Source organism: Ornithorhynchus anatinus, chromosome 8 (genome assembly GCF_004115215.2).
Source record: "Ornithorhynchus anatinus isolate Pmale09 chromosome 8, mOrnAna1.pri.v4, whole genome shotgun sequence".
Lineage (NCBI taxonomy): Eukaryota > Metazoa > Chordata > Mammalia > Monotremata > Ornithorhynchidae > Ornithorhynchus > Ornithorhynchus anatinus.
Window position 1 is genome coordinate 2,241,147 of NC_041735.1, and position 24,310 is coordinate 2,265,456.

At 53.1% G+C, this 24,310-nt stretch overlaps 1 protein-coding gene across 1 annotated transcript in view; it reads left to right on the forward strand.

Annotated features, from left to right (window-relative positions):
• Positions 1–24,310, forward strand: part of THSD4 (thrombospondin type 1 domain containing 4) — a 105,885-nt gene that overhangs the window by 22,761 nt on the left and 58,814 nt on the right. The window contains exon 7 of the mRNA XM_029071429.1: positions 19,795–19,931. Coding sequence (XP_028927262.1) covers positions 19,795–19,931 — 137 coding nt within the window. The remainder of the gene's footprint in view (positions 1–19,794; positions 19,932–24,310) is intronic.

Sequence of the window (24,310 nt, forward strand, 5' to 3'; positions counted from 1 at the left end):
TTGTCCCTGGTGGGGGTGATGAGCTAGATTGGGGTCATTAGGGTCAGTTTTTTTTTAATGATATTAAGCTCTTATTAGGTTGTTAGGTGAGAGACAGTCCCTGTCCCCCATGATGCTCACAGTCTAAATAAGCGGGAGAACAGGTGTTTACTCCCCATTTTACAGCTGAGGAAACTGAGGCATAGAGAAGTGACTTGTCCATGGTCACACAGCAAGCAATTGGCAGAGCTGGGATTAGAACCTGGGTACTCTGACTTCCAGGCCGGGCTCTAACCACTAGGCAATATTGTTCTCCTTCAAGAAGTCCTGAGGCAGTGCAGAGTCCAGTTGGGCCTCTGAGTCAAAAGTCCTTCTCCTTCTGGAGTCCCGGGGTGGGTGACTGTTGGGGGAGTATGATTCCTTTGTCATTAATGGGGATCAGGCTAGTCAGTTTTCTGGGGTCTGCTCCTCAACCAAGCCATCACTGGCATTTTACTGTGCATTTGCTGAGTGCCAAGCACGTGGGATGGTACAGTAGAAACGAGATGTTATATTCCCTGTCCTCATGGAGTTTAGAGCCCAGCAGGGAGAAAAACTCTGAAAGAATTTGGAGATAGGAGGAGGAGGAGGAAGCGGGGAGGAAGAAGACCTCCCCCGCCAATCCTGATTTTATCCAGCCACCCAGTCGATTAATCAGTGGCACATTGAGCACTTGCTATGTACAGAGCATTGTACTAAATGCTTGGGAGAGTACAAAACAGTGGAGATGGTAGAGATGATTACTGCTCTTAAGGAACTTATTTTGTGGGGTTGGTAGATATGATCCCTGTCCACAGGGAGCTTAAAACTTAATGGGAGAGACAGACACTAAAAAATAAGTTACAGATAGAGGAAAGGGCAGAGTAGGAGGAAAATAGGTAAGTGCTGAGGGGCTGGGGATGGGGTGGGTATCAAGTTGCTTAAGGACTACCTAGACACAAATGCTTAGGTAACTCAGAAGGGAGGATGACTAGGGCAGGGAAAAGCGAGGTTAGTCAGGGAAGGCTTCTTGGAGGAGATATGATTTCAGCCGGATTTTGAAGATGGAGCCTGGTCCATCAGATAAGAAGCGGGAGGGAGCTTCGGGCCAGAGGGAGGACGTGAGCAAGTGGTTGGAGGTGAGGTAGTCGCGCTTAAGGTACAGTGAGTAGGTTGGTGTTAAAAGAGTGAAGTGTGCGGGCTGGGTTGTAGGAGATCACGAGGTGAAGTAGGAGGGGGAGAGCTGGTTGAGTGCCTTGAAACAGATGGTTGGGAATTTCTGTTTGATGTGCAGGTGGATGGGCAACCACTGGAGGTTTACAAGGAGTGGGGGGAGGAGTGCCCAGAATATGCCCAGTGGAGAGGACAAAAGAAAATCAGTGCACTGGACAGATTGAGAAGGACATGCAATCACTGGCTGGAAAGATTTCTTTCTAAATCTACCCAGATTCTCACCCCCAACAACCACTTCGTACCTTCCACACCTCCTACGCACTGGCCTACTCCAATCCTCCCCAAGCACTTCTGTTCTCATCCACTTATCCTATTTTTTTATGGTACTTGTTAAGTGCTTACTATTTTCTAGGCACTGAACTAAGCCCTGGGATAGATATGCGCTAATCAGGCTGGACACAATCCATATGCTACATGTGTCTTGCAGTATTAATCTAGACTGTAAGGGCAGGAAAAATATCTGTTCATTGTTATATTATACTCTCCCAAGCGCTTAGTACAGTGCTCTGCACACAATAAGCACTCAATAAATACGCTGGGATGAATTAACCCCCATTTTACACATGTGGTAACTGAGGCACAGGGAAGTGACTTGCCGGTTTCACCTTTATAATATCGCCAAGATCCGCCCTTTCCTCTCCACCCAAACGGCTACCTTACTGCTACAGGCTCTCGTAATATCCTGGCTAGATTACTGTGTCAGCCTGCTCTCTGATCTCCCTTCCTCCTCTCTCTCCCCACTCCAGTCTATTCTTCACTCCGCTGCCCGGCTCATCTTCCTGCAGAAACGCTCTGGGCATGTCACTCCCCTTCTTCAAAACCTCCAGTGGTTGCCTATCAACCTCCGCACAAAACAAAAACTTCTCACTCTAAGCTTCAAGGCTGTCCATCACCTTGCCCCTTCCTACCTCTCCTCCCTTCTCTCTTTCTACCGCCCACCCCACACCCTCTGCTCCCCTGCCGCCCACCTCCTCACCGTCCCCTGTTCTCGCCTATCCCGCCGACGACCCCTGGGCCACGTCCTCCCGCGGTCCCGGAACACCCTCCCTCCTCACCTCCGCCAAACTGATTCTCTTCCCCTCTTCAAAACCCTACTTAAAGCTCACCTCCTCCAAGAGGCCTTCCCAGACTGAGCTTCCCTTTTCCCTCTGCTCCCTCTACCCCCCCTTCACCTCTCCTCAGCTAAACCCTCTTCTCCCCCCTTTCCCTCTGCTTCTCCCCCTCTCCCATCCCATCCCCTCAGCCCTGTACTAGTCCGCTCAACTGTATATATCTTCATTACCCTATTTATTTTGTTAATGAGATGTACATCACCCTGATTCTATTTATTTGCTATTGTTTTAATGAGATGTTCTTCCCCTCGATTCTATTTATTGCCACTGTTCTTGTCTGTCTGTCTCCCCCGACTAGACCGTAAGCCCTTCAAAGGGCAGGGACTGTCTCTATCTGTTACCGATTTGTACATTCCAAGCGCTTAGTACAGTGCTCTGCACATAGTAAGAGCTCAATAAATACTATTGAATGAATGAATGAACAGAGTAGACAAGTGGGGGAGCTGGGGTTAGAACCAGGTCCTTCTGGTTGGGGTGGTCTATCCACTAGGCTGTGCTGCTTCTCCCTAGGCCATGGTGCTTCTCTATTTAAGCACTAAGTGATGCCATAGTAGTAGGAGTAAGAAGTGGTAGAAATAGCAAGCTCTGGCACAGATAAAGCATCCCTAGACTCCAAAGGATTCTCAGTCTAAGATTAAGGCAGGGAGGGGACTGATAACAGACACGAAAGGAAAGAGGAAAAAAAAAGACAAAGACAATGGGAACAGTTCAGTCACAGAAGACACCACCGTGGTCATGGCTATGACCTTCTCAGTGTTCTAAAATTGGGAAGCTTTGCACTGCTGCTGCTGGAAGTTGTGACTGTGGGCAAGTCACTTAACTTCTCTGTGCCTCAGTTACCTCATCTGTAAAATGGGGATGAAGACTGTGAGCCTCACGTGGGACAACCTGATTACCCTCTATCTACCCCAGCACTTAAAATAGTGCTCTGCACATGGTAAGCGCTTAACAAATTCCAACATTATTATTATTATTCCGGGGTTGGAGCAGCGGCTGATGGAAAACTAAGTGGTGTGGGCGTGGGACAGCCTCTCTCTGCCCCAGAGAGCTCAGGAGGGCAGGAGGAAGTGGAGCGGTGGGAAAGGCTCATGGAGAACCTGCTCTTCAAGACATGTAAAATCCTCTTCTAGGTTTAAAATCCTCTTCTTCCTCCTGTCTGTAAATTATTTCAATGACCTGCTCCCCTGCTAGAGTCTAAGCTTGTTGAAGGCAGGGATCATTTCTGTCTTGCACTCTTCCAAGAGCTTAGGACAGTGCCCTGTAATAGAAATAATTGTGGTATTTGTTAAATGCCACTTACCAAGCACTGTACTACAGTGGGGTAGAGACAACATAATCAAGTCTGGCACGGTAGGTGCTCAGTGAATACTATCGATGGATTGCTGCAGGTGACGCTTTGGCTCCTATTGCATTAGGAGTCTCAAGATGCCACCCAAGGCTGTGATAACCTTTAATCTTTGGGAAATAGCTTTGGTCGCTGGTATCGGGTAGCGATGGAGTGTCAGAGGAACTTGGAGTTTCACCCATAATTGATATTCCTACTGCCCTTCTCGGCCCCCCGGCTTGCCCCTGCCCCCAGCTCATCCCGGCCCAGCCCGGCCCGGCATGTGAAATCCATTATGGCAAACGCTCTGACGGTTTCCTCCGCTGCAGCGTATGTCTCATTACTGCAGAGCGGAGGCCCCTGGGCCGGCTCCAGAACATCTGCTCTGAAACTCCCGGTCGCAGCCCGGCCAGCAGCGGTGCAGGGAGCCGAGCCAGGAGCCATGCTGGGGGAGGGGCGGCGGAGCTGGATTCACTCTCCCGGGGGTCTGAGGGTAGCAAATTTGGGGGGCCCCCTTGTACACATCTTCTCCTAATTAGAAACAAAATCATCGCAAGTCTGAAGTTGAGGCTATTGATGCTAAACTTCCCTTGAAATGAACAAAGCCATTCTGTGGCTACATTTCAGTCTTAAAACATGTAGAATGTAAGTTTAATTCAAAATAGCCAGATTCTTATCTTACAACAGGCATTATACACACACCCACACCCCTTCCCCCAACGAAATCATAAAGCATTAATTTTTTGCATAAGTAAAGTATGGATTTATTTTCTTCGGGAGTTTCCAAAGCCTAAGGCTCCGGCCTGAAGCCCCCACACTAATCCAGCCCTAGATGGGTAGTTTTGCCAGGCCAGGTGTATCCCATGGTGCTTGGCCAGGGATGGGGCTGCATGGTTTGACCGTGGTCTGGAAAAAACAGCTGCTCCTTCTCACAGGCTCCAGCTACCCTGAGCCCCATTGTTCAGATCCCACTGTGGAGTCTCGTGCACAGGTTGGGCTGCCTTGGTTAAGTACTATCCTTCCCTGGCACCACCTGCAGTGTCACGTGTGGAGAGCACAAGTACTATTAGTGGGAGCAATTGTGGGTGGAAGCAATTACAAGAGAGCAAGGGATCCTCCCTTTTTTCCACCCCTCACTGACCCCTTCCTCTACTTGTCCCTCACCCTTCCTGGCCCACGATGGAGGGGCTGCTCTGAGGCAAGAGGTCAGAGTGGTGAGGCTGGTGGCTTTCCTCCCGAAGTGCGTCCACTGAGTGTGCAGGCCCATGGGGATTTGGGCTAGGGAGTATGTTTCCTTCTCCTCCTGGGCCCCTGTGACCCGTGGTCCCTTTGAAATGTTCCCACTGAGAACTCATTATTTTGGCTAGAGAGGGCCCTGGTGGTCATCGTCCCCTCCGGGGGCCAGAGTGCCAGGCTGCCAGCTCCCCATGGGGCCTCGGGGAAGGAGTTTGGCTGCTTGGCCTGTGGCAGGAAGCCGAGCGGCCCGTGTCTGGTCCTGGACCCCCAGGCCGGCTGGGGAGCTGAGTCGTATCAGAGCTGTGGGTGGGAGGTCCGGAGGCTCGGCAGGTGGAGGCCCGGAGGCTCGGCAGGTGAAGGCCCAGAGGCTCTGCCGCAGCTGGGCACAGCTCTGCGGCATTGCTGGGAGCCGAGCTAAATTTAGGTCAGACTCTGGTGGGAGCCAGAAATCCTCTCAGCTTCCCGGAGAAGCCAGCCAATGAGTCTGTTCCGTACCGCCCGGCAGGGATGGGGAGAGCCCCAGCTGGGCTCCAGCTGGGGAGAGCGGGCGTTTTGGGGGGCCCGTGCCGCTGGTGGGGGCAGCAGCTTTAGAGGAAATGTGTGGAGAGCTGGCAGCAGCCCGACCCAGCCTGCAAGGAAGGGCATGCCGACTTGCACTTGGGTTCACGCTGCTGGCACCCCCGTGGCACTGGGATGGTATGGCAGCGGAGGCCGCTCATGCGGACCAAGTTAGAGTTCTTGTCAAGGGTGTTAACGGTGGCTTGCAGATAGCAAGTCACCCAAAGATTGTCCTAGGTGGCTCGAAGCTTCTGGGAACAGCAGGACAGTAGGGGACACGGGAATCTCCAAGCACTTTCCACCGATCCACCCCTAGGCCTTCCTGGGGCCACGGAGACCTACGGCAATGGGACCGAGACACAAACCCGTGACTCTCTGGAACCGGGGGGCTTCCCCTCTCCCCTCCTGGGTCTCGGCCCGTCGGCAGCCTGGGCTCCCGTTCCAGCCGCAGACCCTGGCCGTGAGCAAGTTTGGCCGGGGCCACCGGAGCGGGGAGGAGCGTCGCTGTCTGGCCGCCGCCGGGGCCGGAGGGGGAGGAAAATTTGGATTTGGAAACTTGAGCAATTGCCTCTCCTGAAGTTAGTCTCAAGAAAAATGTCGGCAGCAGCCAAGTTCTTGGGAAGAAATCCGACTTTGAAGTCGGACCGTCGGCGGGAAGGGGACGGCGTGCTTGGTCAGGAGACTCTTCCCCCAAGAGACTCTTGCACGGGGCACCGGCCGGCCGAGCCCACTTGCAGGGCTGATCTGGGCTGGCTCTCTATGGATAGGAAGTGGGCCACCGGCCCTCCAGCACCCTACTTTGGCCTCCTGGCACTTCCGGCCTCCGTTATTTTGGGATTAGGAAGAAACATCTAATAGTTCCCCCCACTCTGTGAATCCCAGGCCCCCCTCCTCACATAATAATAATAGTAATTATGGTACTCGTTAAGCATTTACTATGTGCCAAGCACTATTCTAAGCACTGGGGGCGATACAAGGTAATCGGGTTGGACATAGTGCCTGTCCCACATGGGGCTCACAGTCTTGATCCCCATTTTACCCATGAGGGAACTGAGACACAGGGAAGTGTGCCCAAGGTCACAAAGCAGACAAGTGGAGGACCTGGGATTAGAACTCAGGTCCTTCTGACACCCAGGCCTGTGCTCTATCCAATAAAACATAATCATTCTTAGGGGAGGGGTAGTAAAGCTGCCCCAGAGGCTCCCCTCACCATCACCCCCCTGGGATTTCCAACCCCGTGGCTGAGACTTTCCGGGGCGGACAGGGGAGGCCAGCTGGGTCTCTTTTGACAAACTGCCCAACCTCTTTGGGCTCTCTCCTGGGGCAGCGGTTGGACGGGCCCAGGGCCATGTTCTGGCTGGCCTGCGGAGCTTGGTCATGGCAGAAGGGCCCATTGCCTGGAATGCGCGGGGCATGCGGCTGGTGGGTGTGGCCGGCTCTGGCACGCCTGGGAATGGGAACTCGGGGCACCGTGCCCGCCGCTGCGGGCGGAGTAACGAGGCGGCCACCTCCCTCCACGCGTGTCCGGGCCCGCAGCTCGCCCAGTGCCCCGTGCTACTCTCGTGGCCGCCACCGGCCCCCCCTCGATATAGCCTGGGGCGAGGGGGAGACTGTTGCTCTTGGAGCAGTGTCATGCTGGCCCTCGGGGCCTCGGTTTACTGGAGCTCCCCACAGAGGGTGGGTCAGCTTGCAGGGCGAGAGCCAGGGGGTGTGGCCTAGTGGATAGAGTATGAGTCTGGGACTCAGAAGTTCATGGGTTTTAATCCTGGCTCTGCCACTTGTCTGCTGGGTGACCTTGTCTGTGTGATCTTGGGAAAGTCACTTCACTTCTCTGGGCCTCAGTTATCTCATTTGAAAAATGGGGATTACGACTGAGCACCCTAAGTGAGACAGGAACTGTGTCCAACCTCATTCACTTGTATCTACCCCAGCCCTTAGTACAGTTCCTGGCACAGAGTAAGCGCTTAACAAATACCACAAAAGAACCTCGTTTATGTTAATGTCTGTCTCCCCCTCTAGACTGTGACTTCCTTGTGGGTTGAGAACCGATCTACCAACTTTGTTGAGTTGTACTTTCCCAAGCACTTTAGTCCAGTACTTTGCACACAGTAAACGTTTCATAAATACGTTTGATTGACTGGGCCTCCCAACGGCTTCAGGGCACCCTCTCTGCCCCTGCTGCTTGGCGGTGTGGCCGACTCAGACCTTTTTCCCGAAAAACTCAGCTGGCAGAAACCCAGCCCCAGTGGGAAGGCGATGGGGGTGGTGAGGGGTGGAGGACTGGAGTCGGGGCGGGACGATGACAAAGAACCCTCCTCCAACATGGCTGGGGCAGGCAGCAGCAAGGTGTAGTGGAGAGAGCATTGGCCTGGAAGTCTCAGTTCCACCACTTTGCTGTGTGACCTGGGGCAAGTCAATTATCTTCTCTGTGCCTCCGTTACCTCATCTGCAAAATGGGTTTAAGAGTGTGAGTCCCATGTGGGATAGGGACTCTGTCCAACCTGATTAACTTGTATCTACCCCAGTGCTTAGATATTTATTATTATTAAACATCAGTTATTCGATAGTGTATACTGAGCACCTACCGTAAGTAGAGTGCTGTACTAAGCACTTGGGAGAGTGTAATAGAATGAGTACACATGATCCCTGCCTTCAAGAAGCATACAATTTCTCCAGGCAGATGTACGGTAAAAGTAAATTACAAGCAGGAGGTACACCCCCGCCCCATCCCTCCCCTGCTTCGTCACGTACACACTTCTCTGGGTGAAGTAGAGAAGTAGGAGCAGAGAAGCAGCATGTCTTAGTGGAAGGAGCCCGGGCTTGGGAGTCAGAGGTTGTGGGTTCTAATTCTGGATCTGCTACTTGCCAGCTGTATGATTTTGGGCAAGTCACTCCACTTCTCTGTGCCTCAGTTAGCTCATCTGTAAAATGGGAATTAAGACTGTGAGTGGGACAACCTGATTACCTCGTATCTACCCCAGTGCTTGGCACATAGTAAGCGTTTAAATGCCATCATTATTATTAATATTATTATTATTATTCTCTGGGGCATCCCAAGGGCCCTGGGCTCAGAGCTGGCTGGCGAGGGGGGTGGGGAGTCTAGCACAGGACTTCCTCCCCCTTATTACAGGGGAAAGATGATCATGGAGAAGCCCCTGCAGCCCCTCAGCCAGGCTCCTTTTATGGTGTCTTTCGGGGAGGAGAGAGAGACAAGTTGAGGACCTCGAAAGACTCACCAGATTCAGGAAATCTCAGTAAACACTCTACCTCCTGGACGGGGTGGGGTGGAGGAGGGCCCTTTAGTCGTCTTCTTTTCCAATCATATTTGTTAAGCATTTACTATATACCTGGCACTGTAATAAGTGCTGGGAGTAGATACAAGCTAATCGTAATTATAATATTTGTTAAGTGTGCCAGGCACTGTTCTAAATGCTGGAGTAGATACAAGATAATCAGGTTGGACACAGTCCACACAGGGCTCACAGTCTTAATCCCCATTCTACAGATGAGGAAACTGAGGCACAGAGAAGTCAAGTGATTTGCCCGAGGTCACACAGCAGACAAGTGACAGAGCTGGGATTAGAACCCATGACCTTCTGACTCCCAGGTCTCTGCTCTATCCACTATGCCACACTGCTTCCCTAATCAGATTGGACACAGTCTACGTCCTACAAGGATCTTGCAATCTTAATCCCCACTTTACAGGTGAGGCAACTCAGGCACCAACAAGTTGAGTGACTTACCCCAGGTCAAATAGACAAGTGGCAAAGCCAAGATTAGAACCCAGGTCATCTGGCACCCAAGCCTGTGCTCTGTCTAGGTCAGGCCTGGGTGGCTGGGGTGTTGGGGTACTCCTGATGTGATTAAATCAGTCTTTGGGGTTTGGGACATTGAGGAAGAGGTGCAGGTGACAGCATCCACCAATCCTCGGGATTTGTGGACCTATGGGGGCCGTGAGAGAGGGGGCTCTCGGGGTCATTCATTCGATCGTATTTATTGAGTGCTTCCTATGTGCAAAGCACTGTACTAAGCGCTTGAGAGAATACAATAAAACAGCAAACAGATCCATTCCCTGCCCACATCGAGCTCACGGTCGAGACAGGGAGGTTGGGAGCCGGTCGCTAGAGAGATATGTTGTTTCAGAGCAGAGGTGGGACTGATGGCTGGGAGCCGGGAAGCCTGGCTTCTGGCCCCAGCTCTGGTTCTCAGACCTGTATGTTGGGTGGTTAGCCCCATAACCTCTCTGGGTCTCTAAGTCATCACCTGGAAAGTAATTATTCCCCCAACCCATCACCCCCTCCCATCCCCTTCATCAGAGGCCTAGTCTGACCAGAACCGTAAAATCCCAATTCCCAGTGACTTTCCCCATCTCTTTTGCTCCCCAGGTGTGTCTCCCTCATTCCCCACCCCTTCTTTCATTGCCCTCCGAGGGCACCCCAGGTGAATAGAAGTCTTCTCTGGTCTCTGCAAACCTTGAGGCGCTTCCCCATCAGCACCAGCCAGCTTTGCCCTGGGTAGCGGCTCTGCCCCATCTCCGCCCAAGGGTCTGCTGGAAGAACGGTTGTCTGTTGCCACCTGGCAGGTGTGGGCAACCCTCTCGGGGCTCCCCAGCCTCTGCCTCTCAGAGACCCTCTCACCTGTCTCTTGACCGTACCAGCCAAGAGGACTTGAGAGAGGAGGGGACATATCCTATATATCTGTGGGGTCCCGAGGTGCGCCTCCCCCAAGGGTGAAAATGGTTCCGGAGATTCTCCTGAACCCCTCTGCGGACCCCGCTTCAGGCTTTCCAACTACGATAGGCCCCGTGGTGGGGAGGGAGGCTGGAGTTTGATCCCCACCCCAGCCTGGTAGCAGGATCCCTGAGGCAGGTGTGTGGGGGCAGTGGCATAGAGTGCCCTATTGTCTGGCTGCACCCTGAGTTGGCAATTCGAGGCCCCAGCAGAGATTCTCCTCCTTCCAGCCACCTCCCCCAAACAAGAGTGGGGACAGGATTAGGGTGTGGCCAGTGAAACCCTCAGGGGCCTCTCCGGCCTGGTCCGTGAGGTCGGAAGTTGGAGCCAGGGAGCGGGACTTGAGGAGAAGCAGAGCTTTCCGGGCCTCTGCTGTCCTGGAAAGAATCTGTTCTGGTTGTCCATCCCTGAACATGAGAGCAGGATAGGGGCTCCTGTGGGCTAGGTCATCCAGGGGGCACTTGGGGGCAATGGAGGGTCGGCGGATTGGCTCATTTGGTCTGGAAAGGTGTAGGTGGGTCCGGGGTGGTGGTGGTAGGCGGGACGCTGAGGTCTTGGAAGGTTTTGGGGCGGGGGGCACTGACCAGCCATTCCCTGTGTCCTCCAAGGGCCAGAGGGAATGAGCTGCAGTTGTAGTAGGAGATATTATGGCTGGATGTAAGGAAGAACATCCTGGTGACCCCTGATTAGATTGTATCTACCCCGGCGCTTAGTATAGTGCCTGGCACATAATAAGTGCTTAACAATTACCATAAAAAAGGGGTGGAGCCAGCCGGGAGGTTTAAGGAATGAGCAGGGCCTATCTGTCCCAGGCTGTTTAGACATTCACCTGTCTGGAGGCAGGGGGCTGGACCAAATGGCCTACTGAAATCCTTGAGCAGGGAAGAGAGAGGGGACTGTGTTCTGGCCAGAAAAGGGGCCAGGCTGAGGCCAAGTATCCCATTCATTCATTCATTCATTCATTCATCTCTGGAGCCACACTTCCACACCCTTTGGTGGTTGGGGGTTCCAGTCCCAGCAAAACCTGGGGGTCGGGTGACAGTAGCCCCCTTTTCTGCCACATCATCCAGCCCCCAGGCCACCCAGAGCCCGTTTCCAAGCGTGGAATGGAAGGGGGTCAGTGTCGGAGGGGCCGAGGGGCTTGCTGCCCCCACCCCATTCCTGGGCAAAGGACAGCAGTCCAAATCATGCCCCTCCCTGCCAGATGTATGAGTAGGGAGGGACTTGGGGGACCTTGTGGAGCCCCGTTTAGGGCCGGGAGGGAGAGGAGGCAGGGTCAGAGGCGGGTTACGGAGGGCCACTCCCAGCGGTGGGGTTCAGGTGTCTCCCCAGGCGCACCCTGGGAGTCGTGGGCACTGCCTGTCGGACTCCAGAAAGTCAAGGGGCCCGGTGCCACCGGTGCTGCGGCTGGTGCTGTGGGTCCTGGGTGATCCTCCCCTGGGGTGCCAGGAGGGGCCGAACGTAAGGTCTGGCCGCAGCGCCACCTCGGGCACCACAGCTGAGGCAGGTGCGGCCCGAAGAGAGCCTCAATTGTGGCCACAAAACCTCCAGGTTCCCCAGCTCACCCCACCTGCCTGGTGCCCCTGTCCCTCAACCCACTTCCCATCCTACAATCCTGCACATGCCCAGAGGCTCTGGAGCCCCCTCCTGTCCCCTCCATTATTCTATATATAGACTCACAATGGGATCACATCCAGATGTGCGTTGCATGCGCCAGCTCGGGGGAAGGGGCTAGAGCCTGTTACCAACCTGATGAACTTGTATCTATCCCAGTGCTTAGAACAGTGCTTGGCATGCAGTAAGTGCTTAACGAGAAACATTATTATTATCATTATTATTATTATTATCTGTCCACAGCCCTTCCCCTCTGGAGGACATATCTGAGGCTAATGCCGGCAGCTCAGCTCCCCCCGCCCCATCCTCTGTTCCCCCTTCACCCTGGCCCTCTGCCGGGGAGACACAAAGATGGGGATTGGGGGAAGACCTAGAGGAAAAGACCAAGGCCTGGGATTAGAGACCCAAATTCTAGTCACAGCAATGCCATACAGCCACTGAATACCCTTGAGCAAGGCACTTAACTTCTCAGGGCCTCAAGGCAATGCCATATACCTGCTGAGAGACCTAGGGCAAGCCACTTAACTCCTCAGGGCCTCTCTTTCCTCCTCTGTAAAATGGAGATAAGATCCCTGTTCTCCCTACTCTGTAGACAGAGAGCCCTGTGCGACAGGGACTGTATCAGCTCTGATTATCTTGTATCCAAGTACAGTTTGTTTTTTTAATTGGTATTTGTTAAGCACTTACCACGTGCCAGGCACTGTACTAAGCACTGGGGTAGATACAGCTAATCAGGTTGAATGCAGTCCATGTCCCTTATGGGGCTCACAATTTTAATCCTTATTTTACAGATGAGGTCACTGAGGCACAGAGAAGTTAAGTGACTGGTCCAAAGTCACACAGCTGATAAGTGGTGGAGCCAGGAATAGAACCCACGATCTCTGACTCCCAAGCCAATATGCTCATTCCACTAAGCCACGCTGCTTCTCTCATCAAATGGCTCTCATCACCCCTTCCTTACACCCCGAGCTTAAGTTGACATTTCCCATCCACTGGTTTTTGGTCACCTCCTCCCCACACCCCAATTTTGAGGTCGATGGTTCCCATCCACTGGCTCTCGGTCACCCCTTCCCCACATCCTGAGTTTGAAGTGGACCATTCCCTGCCACTGGCCCTCGGTCATCCCCTGCCCACACTCTGTGTTTGAGGTTGACTGTTCCCAGCCACTGGCTCTTGGACAATCTCTTCCCACATCCCAAAAGGTTATCAATTTGAAGTCAACCCTTCCCAGCTACTGGCTCTCGGTCGCCCTGAGCGTTCAGCTCCCACAATGTTCCAATATTCCTGGAGCTGTCATAGCCCAGCTGGTGGCTATGAGTCTCCTCCATGAAGCGGAGAATCGGGACTGCTCCCTGGCAAGGAGTTGGGAGTCAAGACTCCTAGATTCTGGTTCTGCCTCTCCAACCAGGGACTCACTGTAAGACCTTGGCAAAGCCACCTAACCTCTCTGGGCCTCAGTTCCCCCGCTCTGAAATGGGAAAGCTCCCAGAGATTTCCTGGAGGGAAAGTGAAGTGGAGCCAAGCCAGCCCCACTGGATCATGCCAGCCTGCAGAATCACCTTAGATGGGCCTTCCGGGTGCCCATGGTGACTGGTGTCCTTGGAGACCCTCCCCTTAAGGGATTGTCTGGACTGGGCAGCTGGGGGTGGAGAGGGGTCCCAGTGGAGCTGCTGCATTTGGAAGGAGGGAGAGAGGGCACTTCCTCCTCAGACTGGGAGCGTGTGAGGCCGAGGATCACAGGGCATGACTCCTGAACTCTGATTCCCGGGGCAGAGATTCCGGGGAAGGCTAAGCACTCCTCTCCTCACGACCAGGGAATGCTCGGCCTCTGTCTGTTTACTAATAACTGGAGACCGCAACTTGGGACCTAGACCCTGAGGGCGAGCCAGGCTCCCTGCCACCACCACCGCAGCTGCAGTGTTCTGAGTGGGTCCCCGGCCCATCTCTGGCTGGTGGTGGTAGGGAGATTGTCGCCGGGGAGCAGCGATCGGAGGGGGATGGACCAGCTTTGCAGAGAGATTCCAGCCTGTCAAAATTGCCACCAGCCTGCACAGTTTGCACTGCCATTGCCCTGTTACCAACACCTCGCCCACCCTTACGTCTCTCCACGTACCAACTACTCCCAGCTCCCTTTCTCACGACTCACCAACACCAGGGCTCCCCCCCAGACACCTCTCCCTTCTCTGACAGTCTGCTGCGGTCAGCAGAAAGAGGGGACAGAGGAGAAATGGAGCTAATTGGTTGTTTCAGGGAGTGGGGGCAACGGCCTGGGTGGCTCGGTTGTCTTGCCCAAAGTCAGGGGGTTGACCCATGTGGCCTCTTGAGAGGGCAAATGTGCAGGGAAAGTCTTAGAAAGAACAGATTGGAACTTTAATTTTAACAAGAGGCGGCCGTTTCCTGTTTGTGTTGCCGAAGGGTTGGTTTTTTTCAGCACAAATGCCTCCAAACGGTGGGCCATCCAGGTCGCTTCCCTCCTGAGGCTGTGGGACTTCTCCCTGGGGTCTTCTAAAGCCACTCTGGTTGGGCAGGGGAGCCGGGCACCGCAGCTGCAGGAATGTGCTTTGGGGCCTGGACCAGCTGGGAACTGAACCTGTTGTCCTGGGGGCTCAAGTGGATTTCCCTATGGGCCGGGAGTGGGGGCAGTGTGTAGTGGGGAGCTGGAGCGGGAAGACTACATGGTTTTCCACCCCTGGGCTCCTGGTGCGAGCAGTTTTCTCTGATCCCTCAAGAAAACATGTTTCTTTTGTCTGCGACATGGGGTATGGGTAGGTGGGGGGAGCGGAGAGGTTGAGGAGTAGGATAGTCTGGGCTGGAATCATAGTACTAGAATCCAGTCTCAGTTGGCTGCCCAAACCCTGCTCTCTTCCCAGCTGGCTGGCCCCAGCGTCTTCCATGTGGCCAAGGAACGGAACTGGTTTCCCTCTAGGGCAGGAAGCAAGAACACTAGGCCCCTCTGTCCCTCACCCCAGGCCCCGGGCATCAGGAGGGAAGGGGCCTGATGTGCAGAATGGCCAAGCAGGCTGGAGCTTCTGCCCTGGCGGGGCCCTCAACAAATTTAGGGGATAACAGAGAGGAAACGCCTCAACCCTGAGGTAGCTGGGTGTTTGGAGGAAAGGGGGAAGTGGACAAGAAGCAGTATTGCCTAGTAGAAAGAGCAACAGCCTGGGAGTCAGTTCTGCCACTTGTCTACTATGTGACCTTGGGTAAGTCACTTCACCTTTCTATGCCTCAATTACCTCATCTGTAAAATGAGGATTAAGACTGTGAGCCCTATGAGGGACAGGGACTGTGTCCAACCTAATTAGCTTGTATCTCACCCAGTGTTTAATACAGTGCCTGGCACATAATAAGCACCTAACAGATTTTTTTTAAAAAAGTGGGAGTGCGACTCCCACCTTCCTCCCCCCTTCCTTGAGCTCCGTCTCCCTTCTCCTCCCCCACATGCGGGCCCACTCTCCATGCCACCTGTGGGCCCACTTTCCATGCCACCCCTGACCCCAAGGTTGGCCTGCTGGACAGGTGAGAGGCCTGGGTCCCATTAAGGTGGGGTGTGTGGCCTCCCCGAGTGGTTCCCACCTGTGAGTGTGGAGTGGAGGGAGAGGCTCAGCAGATCCCCAGCTCCAGGTGTGTCGGGCCTCCCAGGGCAGTCAATCGTATTCACTGAGTGTTTACTGTGTGCACAACTCTGTACTAAGCACTTGGGAGAGTACACTATTACATATAAGTTCCTTGCCCACAATGAGTTTACAGTTTTGAGGGGGAGACAGTGGAGAGTGAGCGGGAAGGAGGGGCCAAGGGAGCTTTGGCCCCGGAGTGACCTGTCCACTCGCCCCTCTTGTCCGGAGAGAGGATGTGTCCGCAGCAGTGGGGTGGAACCGTTGTGACACCTAGCGGATTCTTCCGGCAACAGTAGCGAGGGCAGAGGCAAGGCCTGCTGGGCACACACACACATGTACATGCCAATGCCCCTGTCTTCCCTTTCCTCCTACTCTCCCTCCCCAGTCAATAACAATAACTTTGGTATTTGGTAAGCACTTACTCTGTGCCAAGCACTGTACTAAGCACTGGGGTGGATACAAGTAAATCAAGTAGGACATGGTCCCTGTCCCACGTGGGGCTCACAGTCTCAATCCCCATTTTTCAGATGGGGCCCAGAGAAGTGAAGTGATTTGCCCAAGGCCCCACAGCAGACAAGTGGCAGAGGTGGCATTAGAACCCATGATCTTCAACTCCCAAGGCCCGTGCTCTATCCTCTAAGTTATGCTACTTCTAATTAATCACTCACATTTATCAAGACAGATCACCTTTAGACTGTGAGCTCATTATGGCCAGGAGACATTCTCTTGCACTGTGTCCTCAAAGGACCTGGGTTCTAATCCTGGCTCTGCCATTTGTCTGCTGTGTGGCCTTGAACAAGTCACTTCACTTCGAGCCTCAGTTCCCTCATCTATCAAAATGGGGATTAAGACTCTGAGGTCCATGTGAGATAGGAACTGCATCCAACTGGATTTGCTTGTATTCCTCCCTCTCCCACCCCCAGCTCTTAGTACAGTGCCTGGCATACTGTAAGAGCTTAACAAATACAATTGCTATCTCCTCCCAAAGGTCTCCCCTGACGACGCCCCCTTTTCCGATTCTTCAACTCCCTTCTAAGTTGACCTGACTTGCTCCCTTTATTCATCCCCCTCCCCAGCCCTACAGCACTTGTGTACATATCTGAAATTTATTTATTTATATTGATGTCTGTCTCACCCTCTACATTGTGAGCTCATTGTGGGCAGCGAGTGTGGAATATTGCTTTATTGCACTCTTCCAAGCACTTACTACAGCACACTGCATACAGTAAGTGCTCAATAAATACGACTGACTGGTTTAGAATATTGCTCTGTATATAGTAAGCACTCGGTAAATACCATTGATTGATTGAGTGCTTACCGTTTGCAGATCACTGACCTAAGCGCTTGGGAGGGTACAGTATAACAGAGTTGCTTGCAGTCTAGAGGGAGAGTCAGACGATAATATAAATTAATAAATTACGGAAATGCACATAAATGCTGAGGGACGGAGGGAAAGGTGAATAAAGGGTGCAAATCCAAATGCAGCAGTCACTCCCAGCCACTTTTTCCCTCTCCCTGGAAGGTTGGAAAGAGGTGAACTCGGCCCCAGGAGACCAGAGTGAAATTCTTTCCCAGGGCTCTCTCTGGTTTATCTGACCCCTCCGGGGGGGGGGGATTCTGGAGGGAGGTGGGCTGTCCCCGTCAGTGGGTATCAAACAGTAGCTAAGTAATTGTGGCAATAACTGTATTACTTATAAGTGGCGGTGTGGGGGGGGGCGGGGGGGGGGGGGCGGCGAGTGATCAGTGTAGTACCTGATCTCCAATGTTCTACCAATCAATCAATTGGGAATCAGTATGGCCTAGTGGAGAAAGCACAAGCTTGGGAGTCAGAGGACCTGGGTTTCAATCCCAGCTCTGCCACTTGTCTTCTGTGTGACTTTGGCCAAGTCACTTAACTTCTCTGTGCCATAGTTACCAAATCTGTAAAATGGAGATTAAGACTGTGAGCCCCACGTGGGACATGGGACATGAGAAGCAGCGTGGCTCAGTGGAAAGAGCATGGGCTTTGGAGTCAGGGCTCATGAGTTCGAATCCCAGCTCTGCCACTTGTCGGCTGTGTGACTTTGGGCAAGTCACTTAACTTCTCTGTGCCTCAGTTCCCTCATCTGTAAAATGGGGATTAAGACTGTGAGCCCCACGTGGGACAACCTGATTCCCCTATGTCTACCCCAGCGCTTAGAACAGTGCTCGGCACATAGTAAGCGCTTAACAAATACCAACATTATTATTATTACATGGACTGTGTCCAATCTGATTAGCTTGTATCTACCCCAGCAGTTACTAATAATTGTGGCATTTGTTGAGCGCTGCTTACATTTCAGGCATTATAGTAAGCGCTGGGGTAGATACGACAGTGCCAGGCACATAATAGGTGTTTGACAAATACCATTAAAAAAAATCGGTAGTATTGATTGAGCACTGTTCTAAGCGCTGTTCAGATCCCCGGAAGGGTTTCAGGGTCTGGTTTCTTTACTTTGAATGCCCCAGATAATTGCCTCAGCTCTCCCATGCCAGTGTAGCCCTGGTCTTTGGGGGAATCCCCACCCAGTCTCCATGGAGGCCACACAATTCCCCTTTCATGTATCGGCCCAAACTCCTGCTCCCGCAGGGCGGTGAGATATTTGGATTTCATTGGGTCTCAGGCTAGACTGGAGCATTTGTTTTCTGCATTTCAGAAAGCCCCTCTGAGGGATCAAAGGACCGTTTCTGGCCTCGCCTTTCTTCTCCTGACCACGGCCGGGGAGCCTGGCTGTTGCCCGCCGTTCTCCAGGGCTCTTCTTCCCCCTGCACGTGCCTTGACTGCAGAGAGAGTCTGCAGCCCTGGTGGGGGATCTGCCGAACCTGGGAGGTTGTGGACAGGGTGCACACTGAATTATCATTATTATTATTATTAATAATAATCATTCTGGTATTTAAGTACTTACTATGTGCCAGGCACTATCCTTAGCTCTGGGGGTACAAGGAACAGTCCCTGTCCTGCACAGGGCCTCACAGTCTTAACCGCCATTTTACAGATGAGGTAACTGAGGCACAGAGAAGTGAACTGATTTGCCCAAGGCCACACAGCAGACAAACGGGAGAACTGGGATTAGAACCCATGACCTTTGGTCTCCCAGGCCCATGCTCAATCCACTACGCCTTGCTGCCCGGCTGGGGGCACCCACCATTGTTATTGTTTGTTTATGGGAGCTGTTAAGCACTTACCATGTGCCAAGCACTCTTCTAGATGCTGGGTTAGATGCGAGTTAATCCGGTTGGACACAGTCCTTGTCCCACATGGTGCTCACAGTTTAAGTAGGAGGGAGTAGGAGTTAATTCCCATTTTAGAGATGAGGTAACTGAGACACAGAAAAGTGAAGTGACTTGCCCAGGCCCTCTGATTCCCAGCCCATGCTCTAACCACTAGACCATGCTACTTTACTGGATCCAGATTGGGGAAGGTGCAGAACAAACAGCAGGAAACACTCTTGTACCCAATGGAGGGGGGTCAAGAAGGAGCACGGGCTTAGTGGATAGAGCATGGAGCTGGGAGTCAGAGGACCTGCGTTCCAATTCCGGTTCTGCCACTTTTCTGCTGTGTGACCAAGTGACCAAGTCACTTCACTTCTCTCTGCTTCAGATTCATCAGCTGTAAAATGGGGATTAAGATTGTGAGCCCCATGTGGTAATAATAATAATAATAATGTTGGTATTTGTTAAGCGCTTACTATGTGACGAGCACTGTTCTAAGCGCTGGGGTAGACATAGGGGAATCAGGTTGTCCCATGTGGGGCTCACAGTCTTAATCCCCATTTTACAGATGAGGGAACTGAGGCACGGAGAAGTTAAGTGACTTGCCCACAGTCACACAGCCGACAAGTGGTAGAGCTGGGATTCGAACTCATGAGCCCTGACTCCAAAGCCCGTGCTCTTTCCACTGAGCCACGCTGCTTCACGCTGCTGGTACTGGGCCTGTGTCCAAAATGATTACTTTGTATCTACCCCAGTGCTTAGAACATTACTTTGGCACATAGTAAGCACTTAACAGATACCATTATAAAAAGAATAGTAAGTGCTCAATAACTTTTGATTGTTTGATTTATCACTCCCAGCTGCTCCCATCTCTCATCTCCTCCCCTCCTCCCTCAGCTGGAGGCTCCCTGGGAAGGATCCTCTCTGCACGTTTGAAGGGACTTGAGCCATTGTGGAAAAGGAGCCTAGGGGGGTGGGGTGGGAAGGGAGAAAGGGCAGAGCCGCTGTAAGTCTGTGCCAGGAGGGAGCATCAGTGTTGGTGGGAGCAGGTTTTGGGCTTAGGAGGGGTGCCCCAGGTGGTTCCGACCCCCCCAGGCTGGTCCCGGGCCATGTGACTAGCCATGTTTTCCCTTTCTTTACAGTGAAGGGTGACCACAAGTGTGAGCTGAACTGCCGGGCCACCGGCTACCGCTTCTACGTGCGGCAGGCGGCCACCGTGATCGATGGGACGCCCTGCGATCAGAACGGCACAGCCATCTGCGTGGCGGGGCAGTGTAAGGTAAGCGTGTGCCTGCCTGGGTCGAGCCAGGCCCCTCGCCCCCACTGTCATGGAGATGGTTATGTATACCCTTTCCCCATGGACCCTGTGTTGCCAGGAAATGCTTGGCCAGGCTGTCCAACTGGGGCAGAAGCTTTGGTAAGTTGGACACTCAGGTGTTACTGGACCCCTATTTCGGAGACTTGATGGTGTCCCCTCAGCTGCAAGTGTGTCTGGGGATAGGGTATCCACCCTTTATCTCTTGGTATCTTCAGTAGCTTGGGCTGGGCATGCTAGGGCAGCCAGGGTGGGCAACCTGAATGGGGACAGGAGGCTCCTCTGGCAGTGCAGATATGGCTGGGAGAAAGTATCGTCCTGGGGGCATTGGTGAAATGTGCACTCTAAATTGATGGCACCGGTGAAGCTTCCGGAGGCATCACTGAGGTGTGGATTGTAATTCAAGGGCACCAGGCACCCTCCCTCCCCATATCTGACAGACAGTGACTCTCCCCTCCTTCAAAACCTTACTGAAGGCACATCTCCTTCATGAGGCCTTCCCTGACTAAGCCCTCCTTTCCTTTTCTCCCACTCCCTTCTGTCACTCCGACTCGCTCCCTTTAATCATCCCCTCTGTAGCCCCGCAGCACTTATTGTCCATTTCTGTAACATATATTTATATCAATATCCATCTTCCCCTTGGCGGTAAGCTCGTTGTAGGCAGGGAATGTGTCTGAACTATTATATTTTATTCATTCAATAGTATTTCATTCAATAGTATTTATTGAGCGCTTACTATGTGCAGAGCACTGTACTAAGCGCTTGGGATGAACAAGTCGGCAACAGATAGAGACAGTCCCTGCCGTTTGACGGGCTTACAGTCTAATCGGGGGAGACGGACAGACAAGAACAATGGCAGTAAACAGCGTCAAGGGGAAGAACATCTCGTAAAAACAATGGCAACTAAATAGAATCAAGGCGATGTACAATTCATTAACAAAATAAATAGGGTAACGAAAATATATACAGTTGAGCGGACGGGTACAGTGCTGTGGGGATGGGAAGGGAGAGGTGGAGGAGCAGAGGGAAAAGGGGAAAATGAGGCTTTAGCTGCGGAGAGGTAAAGGGGGGATGGCAGAGGGAGTAGAGGGGGAGGAGGAGCTCAGTCTGGGAAGGCCTCTTGGAGGAGGTGATTTTTAAGTAAGGTTTTGAAGAGGGAAAGAGAATCAGTTTGGCGGAGGTGAGGAGGGAGGGCGTTCCGGGACCGCGGGAGGACGTGACCCGGGGGTCGACGGCGGGATAGGCGAGACCGAGGGACGGCGAGGAGGTGGGCGGCAGAGGAGCGGAGCGTGCGGGGTGGGCGGTAGAAAGAGAGAAGGGAGGAGAGGTAGGAAGGGGCAAGGTGATGGAGAGCCTTGAAGCCTAGAGTGAGGAGTTTTTGTTTGGAGCGGAGGTCGATAGGCAACCACTGGAGTTGTTTAAGAAGGGGAGTGACATGCCCAGATCGTTTCTGCAGGAAGATGAGCCGGGCAGCGGAGTGAAGAATAGACCGGAGCGGGGCGAGAGAGGAGGAAGGGAGGTCAGAGAGAAGGCTGACACAGTAGTCTAGCCGGGATATAACGAGAGCCCGTAATAGTAAGGTAGCCGTTTGGGTGGAGAGGAAAGGGCGGATCTTGGCGATATTGTAGAGGTGAAACCGGCAGGTCTTGGTAACGGATAGGATGTGTGGGGTGAACGAGAGGGACGAGTCAAGGATGACACCGAGATTGCGGGCCTGCGGGACGGGAAGGATGGTCGTGCCATCCACGGTGATGGAGAAGTCTGGGAGCGGACCGGGCTTGGGAGGGAAGATGAGGAGCTCAGTCTCGCTCATGTTGAGTTTTAGGTGGCGGGCAGACATCCAGGTGGAGACGTCCCGGAGGCAGGAGGAGATGCGAGCCTGAAGGGAGGGGGAGAGGACAGGGGCGGAGATGTAGATCTGCGTGTCATCTGCGTAGAGATGGTAGTCAAAGCCGTGAGAGCGAATGAGTTCACCGAGGGAGTGAGTGTAAATGGAGAACAGAAGAGGGCCAAGAACTGACCCTTGAGGAACTCCAACAGTTAAAGGATGGGAGGGGGAGGAGGCTCCAGCGTAGGAGACCGAGAATGATCGGCCAGAGAGGTAAGAGGAGAACCAGGAGAGGACAGAGTCCGTGAAGCCAAGGTGAGATAAGGTACGGAGGAGGAGGGGATGGTCGACAGTGTCAAAGGCAGCAGAGAGGTCAAGGAGGATCAGAATGGAGTAGGAGCCATTGGATTTGGCAAGAAGGAGGTCATGGGTGACCTTAGAGAGAGCAGTCTCGGTAGAGTGGAGGGGACGGAAGCCAGATTGGAGGGGGTCTAGGAGAGAATGGGAGTTAAGGAATTCTAGGCATTTTATTCTACCAAGCGCTCAGTACAGTGCTCTACACACAGTAAGTGCTCAATAAATACGATTGACCGACTGAAACCCTGGAGGCCAGCCTCCCATATCTGAGTTTACACCTTGTTGGGGCAACTCTGGTTCTGGCGGGGCCGGATTGCGACTGGCATTCTGCCGGGCCCAGGCTCTTGGGTAATGCCCTCAGAGTGCCAAGCGTACCCGGGGCCATGCCGGCCTTTTCACCGAGGGAGAAGGAGCCACTGGGAAATCGAGCGGGCACTAAGAAACAAAGTCAGAAGCAGACAGTGGCCACTAGAGAGGGGCTGGCTGGTGTTGTAGGGCTCGAACCACCCATGGGGAGGAAGCATTCAGCCCACTAGTCCTCAAGCCTGGGGTGAAGGGACAGATCTGGGGAAAGTTGAGGTGGCATCTCCCTCCCCATCGTCCCTTCGGGGCCAGAAGGGGTTGTGTCAAGACCGTCTGAGTGGCCTAGGCCTGCGCTTTTGGCATCGCTCATTGTTGTTTGAAGGGGGAGGTAGCCGCACACGCTCCGAGGTTTCCTCGAGGGCTGTGGGTCATTGTGACGACTTCAGGACCTGTGAGAGGCCCCCCCCCCCAACCCTGCCCTTTCTCCACATATGGATCTGATGCCTAACAAAGCAGGGTGCCTAACCAGGGGACATAACTGAGGCACACAACTGAGGGTGAAACGGGATATAACTGGGACTTAAGTTGGGGACGGGTTCCTGCTCTTGGGGTGGGGTGAGGTCGTTTCGGGAAAGGGTCGGTCGTGGAAGCCATCGGTAAGGTGGAATCAGTGGCCACGAGGGGCCCAATTCCCAGACCGAGGTCAAACTCTGCAGATCCTGGAAATCAGTGTGAGGGGACATTAACTGGAAGCCTCAGAGACGGACCCTCCCCTCCTCCCCCTTCAAACTACTCCATTTTTGGGACTGTCCCTAACCTCACCCCTTTCCATGCTAATCATGCCCCTCGGAGGCTCTGGGTCTACTTAAACTTTGTGCCCAGGGTGCGAGATGAGTGTGCTCTGGAGGCTGCCAAGGGAGGCCGCCTACTGACTCTGCTCCTCTAGAGCTGAGCCAGACTTTTAGGGACGGGGCAACACCCGCAGCCCGCTACCCACCCACCCCTGAAGGTCCTCCCGCTCTCCGGGAAATAGCCATCCAAACCAAGAGCAGGAAAAAGAGCAGAATGTCTAGTAAGTCTGTGCGGACCATCTAGTACTACTGACATAACTTAATAATAGTGATAATTGTGGTTTTTCTTAAGCACAAGCAGCGTGGCTCAGTGGAAAGAGCCCGGGCTTGGGAGTCAGGTAATGGGTTCGAATCCCGGCTCCGCCACTTGTCAGCTGTGTGACTGTGGGCGAGTCACTTCACTTCTCTGGGCCTCAGTTCCCTCATCTGTAAAATGGGGATTAAAACTGTGAGCCCCACGTGGGACAACCTGATGCCCTTGTATCTACAAGAACAGTGCTCTGCACATAGTAAGCGCTTAACAAATACTAACATTATTATTTTTATTATTAGGTCAAGCTGCTTCGGGGTCGTACGTTCTACTTAAGGTCCCACACGTTCTCTGGGGTCGAGGTTCCCGCTCTCCGCGGTTAGTGGGTGGGCAGCGCCCCCTAGCGACGAGAGTGCGGAATGACTTCCACTAGCCAGTTCATCCCGCCCGTTTGGGGCCCCCGTCTTTTGCGGTATTTGTTAAGTACTTACTATTTATTCACTCATTCAATAGTATTTATTGAGCGCTTACTCTGTGCAGAGCACTGTACTAAGCGCTTGGAATGGACAAATAGGTAACAGATACAGTCCCTGCCCTTTGACGGGCTTCCAGTCTCAGTGGGGGAGACAGACAAAACAATGGCAATAAATAGAATCAAGGGGAGGAACATCTCAATAAAACAATAGCAAATAAATAGAATCAAGGTGATATCCATCTCATTAACAAAATAAATAGGGTAATGAAAATATATACA